This window comes from Arvicola amphibius, chromosome 3 (genome assembly GCF_903992535.2).
Source record: "Arvicola amphibius chromosome 3, mArvAmp1.2, whole genome shotgun sequence".
NCBI lineage: Eukaryota > Metazoa > Chordata > Mammalia > Rodentia > Cricetidae > Arvicola > Arvicola amphibius.
In genome coordinates, this window is record NC_052049.1 from 174,143,440 (window position 1) to 174,157,643 (window position 14,204).

Below are 14,204 nucleotides of genomic sequence, written 5' to 3' on the forward strand. Positions count from 1 at the left end.
GATTACCGACAGAGTAAGTAAAGCAATAAACAAAAAAAAACTAAAAAAACAAAAAAACAAAAAAACTAACCTGGGTGTTGGGGTCATAGTAAGTTCCTGCCAAGGGGTCATAATAGTAGCCAGTAGCAGAGTCATATATGTAGCAGTCAGAGGATGCTACATGGAATAAAATCAGAGCCAGCATTAGTTCCTGTCCAATAAAACTGTTACTGAGGGCTTACCAAGAACAAAGCAATAATTTGGGAAATTAGGGTGGCCAATTCAAATAGGTGCAGAGCTTATACAAGGTATATTCTCCTTGGGTGAGTGGCCTTAGTTAAGTCTTTTTGCTAAATTTGTGATCACACAGGTTTTAAGTAATGACTAGCCAGTCAAGAAAGAGAGAGAGAGAGAGAGAGAGAGAGAGAGAGAGAGAGAGAGAGAGACAGACAGACAGACAAAAGTTACTTACACTGTTGCCCTTGTCGGTTTGTATCTGAGGACCAATCTGAATTTCTATTTCCTCCTCTCCTATCTCGGAAATATTTTTTGCCCTAGCAGAGAAAGTGAAGGTAGAATTATGGAACTATACATTAGCCACTAACCTTGACAGACATCCTTTTAGTCACCTGAAGGTTTTAGAGGACATTCTCAATATGTTAAATCCTACCTGACAGTAATGCATGTGGTCAGAATGGTCCCCAGAATCATTTCTGCAACATAAAACATGACATATCAAAGACTGACCAAAAGGTACCCGAGGAATGCTCAATTCTACAGATTACTGAAAAACTATCTTTTTCACTGTGTAGGAAAAGGAATCACAGACAACAGGCAGGTGGAGTGATCCAGATACCTGAGCGGAATAGCAGTGTGATTATAATGTGCTGGAACAAAACCAATGACTAAGTAGAGGCTAGAGCAAAAGCTATCTCATGACTGTGAACTCATCTCTGATGTGCTATCTCCCAGTCAGCAAGTAGTTTTTGGTCAAGATGAGTAAAGAAGTAAAGAGTAACTGAATTAGATATTCTAGGATGACTGTGGTTAGGACAATGGGAAGACTGTATATTTACTTAGGATTCTAAAGAATGAGATAAACTGGGGCTGGAGAGATGGCTCAGAGGTTAAGAGCACTGAGTGCTCTTCCAGAGGTCCTGAGTTCAGTTCACAGCAACCACATGGTGGCTCACAACCATCTGTAATGAGGTCTGGTGCCTTCTTCTGGCCTGCAGGCATACATGGAGGCCAAATGTTGTATACATAATAAATAAATCTTTAAAAAAAATGAGATAGTTTCAGGACAGGCTCTAGAAACTACAGGGAAACCCTGTCTCGAAAAAACAAAAAAAACAAACAAACAAAAAAAACCAAACAAACAAAAAAAAAGAGATAAACTGAGGTTCCCCTGCCCCTGAATATTTAAACATCAGCCAGATGTTTAAATTGGCTCATGGCTGTACCCTTTGCACTCTGAAGACTAAGGCAGGGGGACTGCTGTGACTCTGAGGCTACCCTGGGTCAATATGGGCTACAGCATGAAATTTTGCCTCAAAAACCAAAAAGGCATGGTGGTGCATGCCTTTAATACCAGCACTTGGGAGGCAGCGACACGCAGATCTCTGTGAATTCAAGGCCAGCTTGGTCTACAAAGTTGAGTTCCAGGAATGTTACACTGAGAAACATTGTCTCAACCCCGCCCCCCCCCCCCAAAAAAAACCTTGCCATTAATCCCATGAATCAGGGGGCAGAGGAAGGCGGATCTCTGTGAGTTAGAGGCTAGCCTGGTCTACAAGAGCTAGTTCCAGGACAGGTTCCAAAGCTAGAGAGAAACCCTGTCTCAAAAAACCAAAACAAGAAGGGAAAAAAAGGAGGGAGGGAGGGAGGGAGAGAGAGAGAGGGAGAGAGAGAGGGAGAGAGAAAGGAACAAGGTCTCACTATGGAGACATAGATGGCCTAGAACTTACTATGATATCCACCTGTCTCTTCCTCCTTAGTGCTGGAATAAAAGGCCTACAATAACATGTTCAGGTGGAAATACTATTTAAAAATGAAAACAATTCTATAGTCAGAATAAAGCACACTATAGAAAGAGAAAATGCATAAGCAGGTAACAGAAGCAGCTCATGCTGGGATGTCACAATGCCCTACTATTTGTCTCACACCCAGGAAGATCAGGTTCTTCCCTAAAACTTAAGTGAGGCCTTACCTTCGTTTTCCAGTAGCCAGGTTTACAGCTACCATCTTTCCATCAATGCTAAACGGTGGATCAAGGTTCTGCAAAATCTTCACTACTCGAAGAGCTTCCTAAGGAACCAAAGACAAATTTGAACCCAAAGAGAGAAAAGGCTACATCCTTACAAAAAGAACTGAACATGGATTTTTCTTCTTAGAAGATAAAATTATTGGGCATAATGCTTTGGTAATAAGTTTTAATGTGGCCAGGTGTAGTGGTAGATACCTTTAATCCCAGCATTTGAGAGGCAGAGGCAGACAAATCTCTTGAGTCAGAGGACAGCCTGGTTACAGAGAGAGTTTCAGGATTGTCAGATCTACATTACACAGTGAGACCCAGTCTTAAAAAAAAACACCCACCCTCAGGGGGAAAAAAATCACGAAATATACATAAATAGAAAATTTTATGTGTATGTGACTTTTGCCTGCATGTATGGCTGTGCACATGTACACACCTGGTGCCTTCGGATTCAGGAAGATGGCATCAGATCTTTTGGAAATGGAGTTATAGATGGTTGTGAGCCAACATGTAGGTTTTGGGATTCAAACCCAGATCCTCTGGAACTGTTCTTAATCATTGAGTCATCTCTCCGGTCCCTTCTGGTAATAATTTTTACAGTAAGAGCATTATGGTAAACATAACTGGTGAACATGTCCGTGTGTGAGCGTGTGTGAGAGAACTGATACTCAATCTAAGCCCTCATGAATGCTAGGTAAGCCCTAAGCTACATTCCACCCTTTTATTAAATTTTAATGTAGAGCAAGGGTCTCCCTGGATTGCCCAGACTGGCCTTGAACTCACACTGTAAAAATAAGCCTTAATTTTTAAAAAAATTTTTATTTTACATGTAAGAGTGTTTTGCCTAAATGTATGCACCATATACATGCCTAGTGCCCCAGAAGGTCAGAAGTGGGTATCAGATCCCATAGACTGGAGTTTGGGGTGCTTGTGAGCTACCGTGTGAGTGCTGGAAACTGAACCAGGTTCTCTTCAAAGCAGCAAGTGCTCTTAACCACTGAGCTAGCTCTCCAGCCTGCAGGTAAGCTTTTCTTCTTCTTCTTTTTATTGGTTTTCCAAGACAGGACAATTCTGGGTGTCCCGGAACTCGCTTTGCAGACCAGGCTGCCCTTGAACTCACAGAGATCCACTTGTCTCTGCTTCCTAAGTGCTGGGATTAAAGGCCTGTGCCACAACCACTCGACAGTAGCTTACCTAAATAAACATTAGTCCCAAAGGAGAGAATTCTCCATTGTATCCCTACTCCACCATATCTCTTTATAAGTGGAGACGGGTTCACTTTGTAGGACAGGCTAGTCTTGAACTTATCATTACTTGCTTCAGCCTCTAGAGTGCTAGGTTTTCAGGCCTATACCCCCATACCCTGCTTCCCCAAACATTACTGAAGGTTAGTTAGTCATTGGCCTTCATTTTAAAGCGGCAAAAACTCACTGCATGGGAGTCGAGGTCTATAAAGCCGTAAGTGTGACCCATGGGGCCAGTTCTATTCTTGATGATACGGACATTGGCAGTAGTAAGATGGACGTAGGGCTCCAGCACTTCAACTATCACCTCAGGCGGAGTGGAACGATAAATACGTTTTAGCATGATTGCTAAATGAAGCAAGCAAAACAGAGACATTAAGGAAAGAGACATAAAAATTTGAAGTTCCAAGAACTTAATGGTCATTTTTAATCTATATAGCATCTTGCTCTACCAAGGTTTTTTTTCCTTTGATTTATTTATTTATTATGTATACAACATTCTGCCTCGATGTATGCCCGCACGCCAGAGGGGGGCGCCAGACCTCATTACAGATGGTTGTGAGCCACCATGTGGTTGCTGGGAATTGAACTCAGGACCTCTGGAAGAGCAGCCAGTGCTCTTAACCTCTGAGCCATCTCTCCAGCCCCAAGGTTGTTTTTTTAAAAACTTTTTCCTTTTATAATTTATTTATTTTTATTTTATGTGCATTAGTGTTTTGCTTGTATTTACATCTATGTGAGGGTATCAGATCTTGGAGATACAGTTGTTAGCTGCCACGTGGGTGCTGGGATTGAACCTGGATTCTCTGTTAGAGTAGTTAGTGCTCTTAACTGCTGAGCTATCTTTCCAGCCCCACAAGATTAGTTTTTATAAAAAAATTTCCTACTTTTCTTTTCATTATCAATTCTTAGAAACCTAAAATCATGTCTTACTGCATTTTTTAAATATAGCAATTCGCTATGTGAAAGATATAGATTCCGCTGACTAGTAAAGCCAGCTGAAATTAATGCCTTCTAGGTTGTGCACAGCTGGCAGAGACTGTAACATAAGCCATCTACCTATGGCTCCAAACAGTCACATGACCTGACAAATCACTCACTTTTGCTCTCTCCATCTTGGCGTGTCTCTCCAGACCATGACTCCTTTTCTCTGTCTCTTCGGAATGCAAGCCCGTCCCTTCGAGAGTGAGGGAAGTATCTTTCCGTGTCTCTTTTTTGATGTCCCAATCTTGATTCTTGTCCTTCTTCCCGCTTCCTGAATTCATGTTCCTTATCAGTTGGCCGTGGTTGGTTGGGTTGTTTTTCTGAGGGTACTGGTATGGATGTTTTCTGAGGTTGAGGATAGGATACTAGTTCTTGCTTTACTTCTGTCAGTACGGGGAATTTAAACAGAGAACACATATAATTTTATGAAACCAACCAATGCTTTTAATATCATCTCAGAAACACTTGCAAAAAAAAAAAAAAAAAAAAAAAAAAAGAATCTTCTGATGGTTCTTGAGAAAATATTATTTTAAAAATGAAATAGGGCCGGGCGGTGGTGGCGCACGCCTTTAATCCCAGCACTCGGGAGGCAGAGGCAGGCGGATCTCTGAGTTCGAGGCCAGCCTGGTCTACAAGAACTAGTTCCAGGACAGGCTCCAAAGCAACACAGAGAAACCATGTCTCGAAAAACCAAAACAGAAAGAAAAAAAAAAATCCCCCCAAAAAACTGCTGTTGGTGGCACACGCTTTTAACCCAGCACTCAGGAGGCAGAGACAGGATAATCTCTGTGAGCTTAAGGCCAGCCTGGTCTACAAGAGCTAGTTCAGGCCCCAAAGCTACGGGGAAACCCAGTCTCAAGACCAACCAACCAAACAAATGCTGAAGATGGTGGCAAAGGTCTTTAATTCTAGCACCAAAGAGGCAGATGCAGGCGAATCTCTGTGCATTTAAGGTCAACCTAGCCTATAAAGTGAGTTCCAGGAAAGCCAGAGCTGTTACCTAGAGAAACTCTATCTTGAAAAAAGCAAAAACAAAAAACAACAAAACAACAACAACAAAAAAAACCAAACAGGGGTTGAGGATATACACCAGTGGTAAAATGTGCAAAGTATATGGGAAAGAAAAACAGCAAGGGTAAAACAGGGAGGAAGAAAAGAGAAGGGGAAGAGAAAGAGAAACAACGTAAAGAGAAAATTAGCAAAGACATGGTTGCTAGGGGTTTAACAGCATAATACCAAAAAGCACATGTCTAGAAGCCTTGCTTCTTCTGGAGTTATAACGCTAACAAAGCACACAGCAAGACTGTTTAGTTAGCGTATTTTGTGATTTTCTTCTTATAGTTAAAGATCATTTATTCATTTAGTTAGTTTATGCATATGTCTGTGTGCACGCCATGACATGTATATGGAAGGAAGTCACGAGGATAACTGTAAGGAGTTAAACACTGAGCCTTCTTCTCATTCAATATTCTTTCTTGCCGGGCGGTGGTGGCGCACGCCTTTAATCCCAGCACTCGGGAGGCAGAGGCAGGCGGATCTCTGTGAGTTCGAGGCCAGCCTGGTCTACAAGAGCTAGGTCCAGGACAGGCTCTAAAAGAGCTGCAGAGAAACCCTGTCTCGAAAAACCAAAAAAAAAAAAAAAAAAAAGAATATTCTTTCTTTTTTTATTTATGTAATTCATTCATTTTAAGAGGCTTTTCTAAGGAAACCATGTGGCTCAAAAAGAGACATTTTATGGGAGCAATGTAGTGGTCACTTAATACTAGTAGTAGATGATAAGTGAATATATATGCTTGCTTGTTTTTCTCCTCAACCTTTCCTTGTGAATGTGATATACTGAAGATCAAACCCATGTTATACAAGTATTATTGAGTTACAGACTCAGCTCCAAATATTTGCTGTCTAAGGTTTTCATAAACCATCCATCCATCAAATCCCCGTAAGAGAAGTCTTTATGAGTTGAATGCTAGGCAAACAGGCTACTAATCCTGAATTGTACCTGAAAAAAAAAACAGCCAGGCAGTGGTGGTGTATGCCTTTAATCCCAGCATTCAGAAGGCAGGGGCACGTGGTTCAAGCCAGCAGCACTACAGAGTGAGACCCTATCTCAAAACAAAACAAGAAACAGTAAAATACAAAAGTCATTATTATTACTATTATTTTTGAGAAAGGGTCTATGTAACCATGGGACTCTTTATGCAGACAAGGCTGAACTCAAACTCAGAAAAGAGACACTCATCTCTGCCTCCTGAGTACAGGGATTAAATGTATGCATTACCATGTCTGTTCCTCTCCATTTCTTCCCCCAAGACAAGGTTTCTCTGTCACAGATATGGCTGTCCTGGAACTTTGTTAGGCCAGGCTGGTCTCAAACTCAGTCACAGAAATCTGCCTAACTCTGCTTCCCAAGTGCTGGAATTAAAGGTGTTTACCACTACTGTCCAGTTAGGACTGTATTTTTTTTTTTTTTTTGGTTTTTCGAGACAGGGTTTCCCTGTAGTTTCTAGAGCCTGTCCTGGAACTAGCTCTTGTAGACCAGGCTGGTCTCAAACTCACAGAGATCCGCCTGCCTCTGCCTCCCGAGTGCTGGGATTAAAGGCGTGTGCCACCACCGCCCGGCTGTATTTTTTTTTTTTTAAAAAAAAAAAAACACTGAGTCATCTTTTTATTTTTTAAAATAAAATAAAAATAATTTGTTCACTGTGTAAGACAAAAGGTATCATTTTTCCCACTCACCTTCCTTAGGGCTCTTGCAGAACGAACAAGACTGATGCCCATCTGTGCTTGTCTTACACTGCAAAGAAAGGAAAATAAAGAAAAAAAAAAAAACTTCAATGTGACCAGAACCATTTTTAGAAACCTTAATGAATATCTAACACAGTAATACCTGACAAAAATGAAAGAAACAAGGAATATTCCAAGATCTCCTCAAAATATTTGATAACCCCATTTGTTGACAATGACAGACAGAATACATGAGTACTGTTTGAGAAGTAACTTCTAAGCAAGCATTTAACAAGGACCACAATACCTTTGTCCTGAAAAGGGACCTTTAAAGGAAATACACTAAGGAAATTGCCCGCTAAGTGGCTAAAGGAGATGACTGCCAAAAGCCATTGCCATTTATACACTGTACCCAAAACCTGGTCTTGGGTACACAGTTCCTCATTCTCAATTGCCTTTTTTACAGTTACATTTTAAGAATGTAACTACCAGTTGGGCAGTGATGGTGAACACCTTTAATCCCACCACTCAGGAGGTAAAGGTAGGCAGATCTCTGTGAGTTTGAGGCCAGCTTGATCTACAAAAGTTAGTTTCAGAAAGCTAGGGCTGTTATACCAAGAAACCCTGTCTGAAACAAACAAACAAACAAATAAATGAAAGAAAATAGGCTTCTAAAGGATAATAAAAAAATAAGAGATAAAACAAAACCTAATACATCAGAGTAGGACAAAACAATTGATACAGTGACAACAGTCTCAAGCTGAGGACTATCCTTTAGCCTAGGTCCAAAAATAAGAAGAACCACAGCTCTTGACTATGACAACACAGCTGGAGCACAAAAAAAACTTAAACTGGTAAACATTGGGTCAGGGTCTTAACTCAGTAGGTAGGCATAGTTAAGTACTATGAAACTTACCTATTTTAAGTGTACAGTTCAATTATTTTTAGTAAACCACTGCCACAATCTTAAAGTCATTTTCATTAATCCAAAGAAACATAGTAAAGTTATTTTCTATCATTAATACCAGGCCATAAAATTGTACAATATATGATCATTTCTTTGTTTTCACATTTCTTTTCCTTTAAAAAAAACATGTATTATATGTACAGTGTTCTGTCTGCACGTATACATAAATGCCAGAAGAGGGCACCAGATCTCATCACAGATGGCTGTGAGCTACCATGTGGGTGATGGGAACTGAACTCTGGACCACTGGAAGAATAGCCACTGCTCTTAACCTCTGAGGCATCTCTCCAGCTCCTTGATGTAACATTTCTAAGGTTCACTTAAGTATTATTTCCTTTCATCACCAAAAGACATTTAAAAACAATCTATGCTGCTGGTGATGGCACACACCTTTAATCCCAGCCCTTGGAAGGCAGAGACTAGTAGATTCTGTGAATTCAAGGCCAGCCTGAGCTACAAAGTCAGTTCCTGATCAGTCAGGGTAACAGAGAAACCCTGACATAAAAATAACAAACAAACAAACAAAATAAAACCAATCTATAACATGCTAAAGTCTGCATACACTGGGACAAGACCTCTAGCACAGAGTGTATAAAGCCTTCCAAGAAAGTAAACTAAGTTATCACATAACCAGATCATTATTTTAAGCAACGGTCTTGGCAAAAATTATAAATCTGATATCAGATATTAGTATTTCTTTCTTCTGGTTATTAGAAAATAAAGTTGAAAATATTTCCTTTTAAAGAAACCCATATTAAAATTAATATGGATAGTATAAATGGGGAGGGATCCATAATCTTACAATAATATGAAGATAACACTCCAAAAGTGTTAGAATGGCCTTTAAAAATTATTTATTATTATCATGTGTATGTGGGTCCATAATGTACAATGTAAGGACACGTGCCATTACATGCATGTGAAAGTCAGCAGAAAATTTGTGAAGGTAATTCTCTTTCTAACTTTACTTGGGTTCTAGGGATTGAACTCAGCCGTCAAGTTTGTGCTGTGCAACAAGCTTCTTTACTCACTAAACCATCCACTATCAACCAAGGGCCCTTTTGCATAGATAGAAAACAGACCCTAAAATTTATATGGAACTGTGAAAGATGTTGACTAACCAAAACAACCTTGAAAAGAACAGAGAACTCACACTTCCTTTATAAATCTTACTAGTTTTATAATAAATCAAAATAACACATATGTGTGGTGGTGTACATCTTTAATCCCAGCACTCAGGAGGCAGAGGTAGCTGGATCTCAGAGCTCTGGGTCAGCCTGGTCTGCAGAGTGAATTCCAGGACAGCCAGGGCTGCACAGAGTACTATCTTGAAAAACTAAAAACCAACCAAACAAAAATCAAAACAACAACAACAACAACAACAACAACTAATCAACCAACCAACCAACCAACCAACCAACCAACCAAATAAAAAGCCCCAACAATCATGGTACCAACATTATGGATAAACATGAAAATTAGGTCTAAAATGAGAGCCAAGCGGTACTGGCACATGCCTTTAATCCCAGCACTCTAGAGGCAGAGACAAGCAGATCTCTGTGAGTTCAAGGCCAGCCTGGTCTACAAGAGCTAGTTCCAGGACAGGCTCCAAAGCTACAGAAAAACTCTGTCTCAAAAACCCAAAAGACAAAAATGAGAGACTCTAAATTTGTAGATGTATGGATTTTTGATAAGAGTGTCAAGATGATTCAACTGGTGAAATAGTTTCTTCAAATGGTAAAGTTCTGAAAATCCCATATAACAAACACCAGTTTGCACACAAAACAAATAAATTAACAGAGACTGATGATGTAACTTTATGGTAGGGTCCTGGGTTTGATCCCCAGCACCATAAAGCAAATACAATCAAAACACTTCAATAGATCAAACACCTAACTATGCAAGTGTGGTGGTACACGCTGATAATCCCAGTACTTGGGAAGCAGAGGCAGAGAATCCTTAGAGCCCTAAGAGCATAGTGAGATCTTGTCTTAAAACCAACCACCCAAAGTACTCTCACCCACCACTGAAGTATGATAGTAAAACTTTTAGACTAAAACACAGGGTTAAGTCTTCATAAATCTTACTGGACAACAAATGTGTTCAGCAACAGAAAACCAAATAAATCAACTAAAAAGGGCAAAAGGTTCACTGAACATTTTTCCTAAAAAGCTATACAAATGGTTACATAAAAAATACATCAATCGGGGGCTCAGAGGTTAAGAGCATTGCCTGCTCTTCCAAAGGTCCTGAGTTCAATTCCTAGCAATCACATGGTGGCTCACAACCATCTGTAATGGGGTCTGGTGCCCTCTTCTGGCCTGCAGACATACACACAGACAGAATATTGTATACATAATGAATAAATAAATATTTAAAAAAATAATCAATCATTAGTCTTTAGGGAAACACAAATCAAAACAATGGGATAGCCCAGTAAGTAAAGGCATTTGCTGACAAAACAAAGGATCTGAGTTATATTCCCAAGGCTCATATGAGAGAGGGCAAGAACCAATGCCTGAAAATGGTCTTCTGACCACCACACTTTCAACACTGCATGCTTGTGTCTACACACACAAAATAAAGTAATTTAAAAATGATAAAACATGAGGGCTGGTCAGATGGTGAAATATGTAAAGACTCCTGTTGCCAAGTCTGACAACCTGAGTTCAATCTCCAGGAGCCATATAGGGAAAAGAACTGACTCCCAAAATTTCTCCTCTGCCATGGTACCAAGGCAGGTGGGTGGCCAAATACACACACAGTGTAATAAAAAAAGAATAAAGGATAAAATGCTGCTATATACTAAGTAGGATGGTCTTCATCAAGAAATGGTAAATAGTGATGAGTGGTGGAGGTTGCATGCCCTTTTAATCATAGAAGCCAGGGATGTTACAGAGAAATCATCTCGAAAAACCAACCAACCAAAGACCAGGCTGGCCTCTAACTCACAGAGATCAGCCTACACCTGCCTTGTCTCCCAAGTGCTGGGATTAAAGGCAAGTACTATCAAACCCATTAAAACTATGTCTTTAAAAAATTTCTTTTTTCTTTTCTTTTTATTTCTCTTTTTTTTTTTGCCACAATAATAAAACCAGGGGCTAGAGAGATGGCTCAGATATTAAGAACACTGGCTGCTCTTTCCGAGTTCAATTTCAGCAACCACATGGTGGCTCACAACTATTTGTAATAAGATCTGGTGCCCTCTTCTGGCATACATATGTACATGCAGGGAGAACACTATGCATAATAAAAAATAAATCTTAAAAAAAAAAGTAGAACATTTGTTTTGCAAAGGTTGAGTTTTGTGTTTGGTCACTATCAATCTCTGGCTCTAGCTTGGGGGAGTGGGAGCAGGAGTTCTGGAACTAGATGGTACTAATGGTTACAAAATATTCTTATGGTATTTAATATGCCACTGAATTATGTATTCTTTTTGAGACAGGGATAAGGTCAGGAATTTGTGATCTTCTTGCCTTAGGCTTCTACTTTAGTTTCATTTCTGTTGCTGTGACAAACATCCAGACAAAAAACAACATAGAGGAGAAAAAAGAGTTTATTTTGTTTACAAATCCATTTTACAGTCCATCATTTCAAGAAGTCATGACAGAAACTCAAGCGGCTATTCACAGTTAAAGCAAAGATAACAAATGCACCCTTGCTTGATATCAGTGTGTTATCTCCTCTCTTACACTGCTGGAGACTCCCTGCCAGCTAGGCATCATGGTGCACGCCTTCCTTTAATCCACCTCAGGAGGCAAAGGCAAGTCTCTGAGTTTGAGGCCAGCCTGGTCTACAGTTAGTTTCAGGATAGCCAGAGTTGTTACCCAGAGAAACCCTGTCTTTGGAAAACTTGTAAACAAACATAACAAACTGAGACAGACATGGACATGGGAAGGAAGCTAAACAGCACTCCTCATGGCCTCCACTTCCGTTTTTACCTCCAATTTTTCCTGCCTTAAATTTCTGCCAATATCCCTTCAGTGCAGACTATAACTATAACTGCAAAATGAAATTAAACTGTCTTAGTTATGGCTTCTATTGCTGTGAAGAGACACTATGACCATGACAAGTCTTTTTTTTTTTTTTTTTGTGGTTTTTTGAGACAGTTTCTCTGTAGCTTTGGACCCTGTCCTGTCCTAGAACTTGCTCTGTAGACCAGGCTGGCCTCGAACTCACAGAGATCTGCCTGCCTCTGCCTCCTGAGTGCTGGGATTGAAGGTGTGCACCACCATCGCCCGGCTCCATGGCAATTCTCATAAAGGAAAATATTTAACTGGGGCTAGCTTACAGTTCGGAGGTTTAGTTCATTATCACCATGGTGGCTGGCATGCAGGCAGCCATGGTGCTGGAGAAGGAGCTAAGAATTGTATAACTTGATCTGCAGGCAGCAGGAAGTGAATTGTGTCCCACACTGGGCATAGCTTGAGCATAGAATGGATCTCAAAGCCCACCCCCAAAATGACACACTTCCACCAACAAGGCCATACCTATTCCACACCTCCTAATAATAGTCTCACTTCCTTTGGGAACAATTATATTTTAAACCACCACATAAATCCTTTCCTTCCTAAATTGCTTTTGGTCAAGGTGTTTTACCACAACAATAAAAAGCAAACTTGTTTGTCGAGACAGGGTTTTTCTCTGTGGCTTTGGAGCCTGTCCTGGAACTAGCTCATGTAGGCCAGGCTGGCCTCGAACTCACAGAGATCCATCTGCCTCTGCCTCCCGAGTGCTGGGATTAAAGGCGTGTGCCACTACTGCCAGGGATCTCTGTACTTTTGGAAACTGTCCTGGAACTTGCTCTATAGATTAGGCTGACCTCTAACTCATAGTGATCTGCCTGTCTCTGCCTCCTGAGTGCTGAGATTAAAGGCGTGCATCTGGCTAAAATTGTTTAGCCAAGGTTGGCCTTGAACTTATGATCCTCTTGCCTCTACCTCCTTCAGCAAATCTTACCAGAGTGTGCTATACTTTTTTGTAATTCTTTTTTTTTGGTGTATAATTAATTTTTATTGTAGTTATTTATTTTTACTCTTCTCTACTATATTACATCCTGACCAGAATTTTCCCTCCTTCCCAAACCGCCAGTCACATCTCCCCTCCCCACTGTGTAGCTTTGGCTGGCCTGGAGCTTATTTTGTAGACCAGGCTGGTCTTAAACTCAGATTCACCTGTGTCCACCTCTCAAGTGCTATTGGGATTAAAGGTGTGTACCATCACGCATACCTTGTAATTAATTTTAAACTATTAGCAATAAAAACTGAAATTACATTTAACTCATTGCAATAACACCTCCAATAAAAAGTATAGCTTAAAATTTTCACAAGTAGCATACCTAGAGATAGAGATGTGGAATGCTAATTTCTTTTCGTTTAACGACTATTTTATTGAGTGCAATGCAAGGAAACAGTTGGCTAGGTGGTAACTAGAATATTGCCTTTACAATGCTTATTATTCTAAAGCAAGAGTTTTTAGTACTTACTCGTTTGCAGTACCAAAAATCTGGACTTGGTACATACTCAAGAGTAACCTCTTTATCATGTATCATTAGAGTTCCCTGTAAAAAGAAAGACAAAAGTCATTACCTAAAACCCTTAGAGTAACAGAGACAGGAAGACACAGATGGCCTTCCAGTCTCCAAGCTGAAACATTTTACAAGAAGAATATCCACAAATTCGTGAGATGGCTGTTTTAAGTCACAGATTTGGGACAGTGTGGCAAAGTAGGTTTAAGTTTAGGGACGTGGGTGGGAGAAGGTAAAACTTGTCTTCAGTCTTGGCTCCAGCAGGCTGGGGTACTCTCCTTGGGCAGGCTATGCCCAGTTACTTCTCCAGGTTTCGTAGAACACTCTCCTGAGTTCCAGCAAGTACCTATCCCTTGCTCCCAAACACTATTAAGCAAAGAGGCAAAGGTTCTCTTTCATTACCTTCTTTTCTATGACTAACATATCTCCTTGGAGAGGTAATAAGCTCGTAACTTTGATGTCTACAGCATTTCTTTGGAATACTGGCTGTACAGCAAAAGAACCAGGAGAAAGAAGTACAACACC

At 40.3% G+C, this 14,204-nt stretch overlaps 1 protein-coding gene across 7 annotated transcripts in view; it reads right to left on the reverse strand.

Annotated features, from left to right (window-relative positions):
* The window catches only part of Rbm6 (RNA binding motif protein 6), a 112,411-nt gene that overhangs the window by 16,191 nt on the left and 82,016 nt on the right, over nucleotides 1-14,204 (reverse strand). For all 7 annotated transcript variants that reach the window (XM_038324315.1, XM_038324316.1, XM_038324317.1 and 4 more), the window contains 8 exons: nucleotides 13,638-13,712; nucleotides 7,198-7,255; nucleotides 4,578-4,844; nucleotides 3,665-3,825; nucleotides 2,189-2,286; nucleotides 650-692; nucleotides 452-533; nucleotides 71-156 (listed from right to left, as the gene is read on the reverse strand). In XM_038324315.1, the coding sequence (XP_038180243.1) occupies nucleotides 71-156; nucleotides 452-533; nucleotides 650-692; nucleotides 2,189-2,286; nucleotides 3,665-3,825; nucleotides 4,578-4,844; nucleotides 7,198-7,255; nucleotides 13,638-13,712 (870 nt within the window). The remainder of the gene's footprint in view (nucleotides 1-70; nucleotides 157-451; nucleotides 534-649; nucleotides 693-2,188; nucleotides 2,287-3,664; nucleotides 3,826-4,577; nucleotides 4,845-7,197; nucleotides 7,256-13,637; nucleotides 13,713-14,204) is intronic.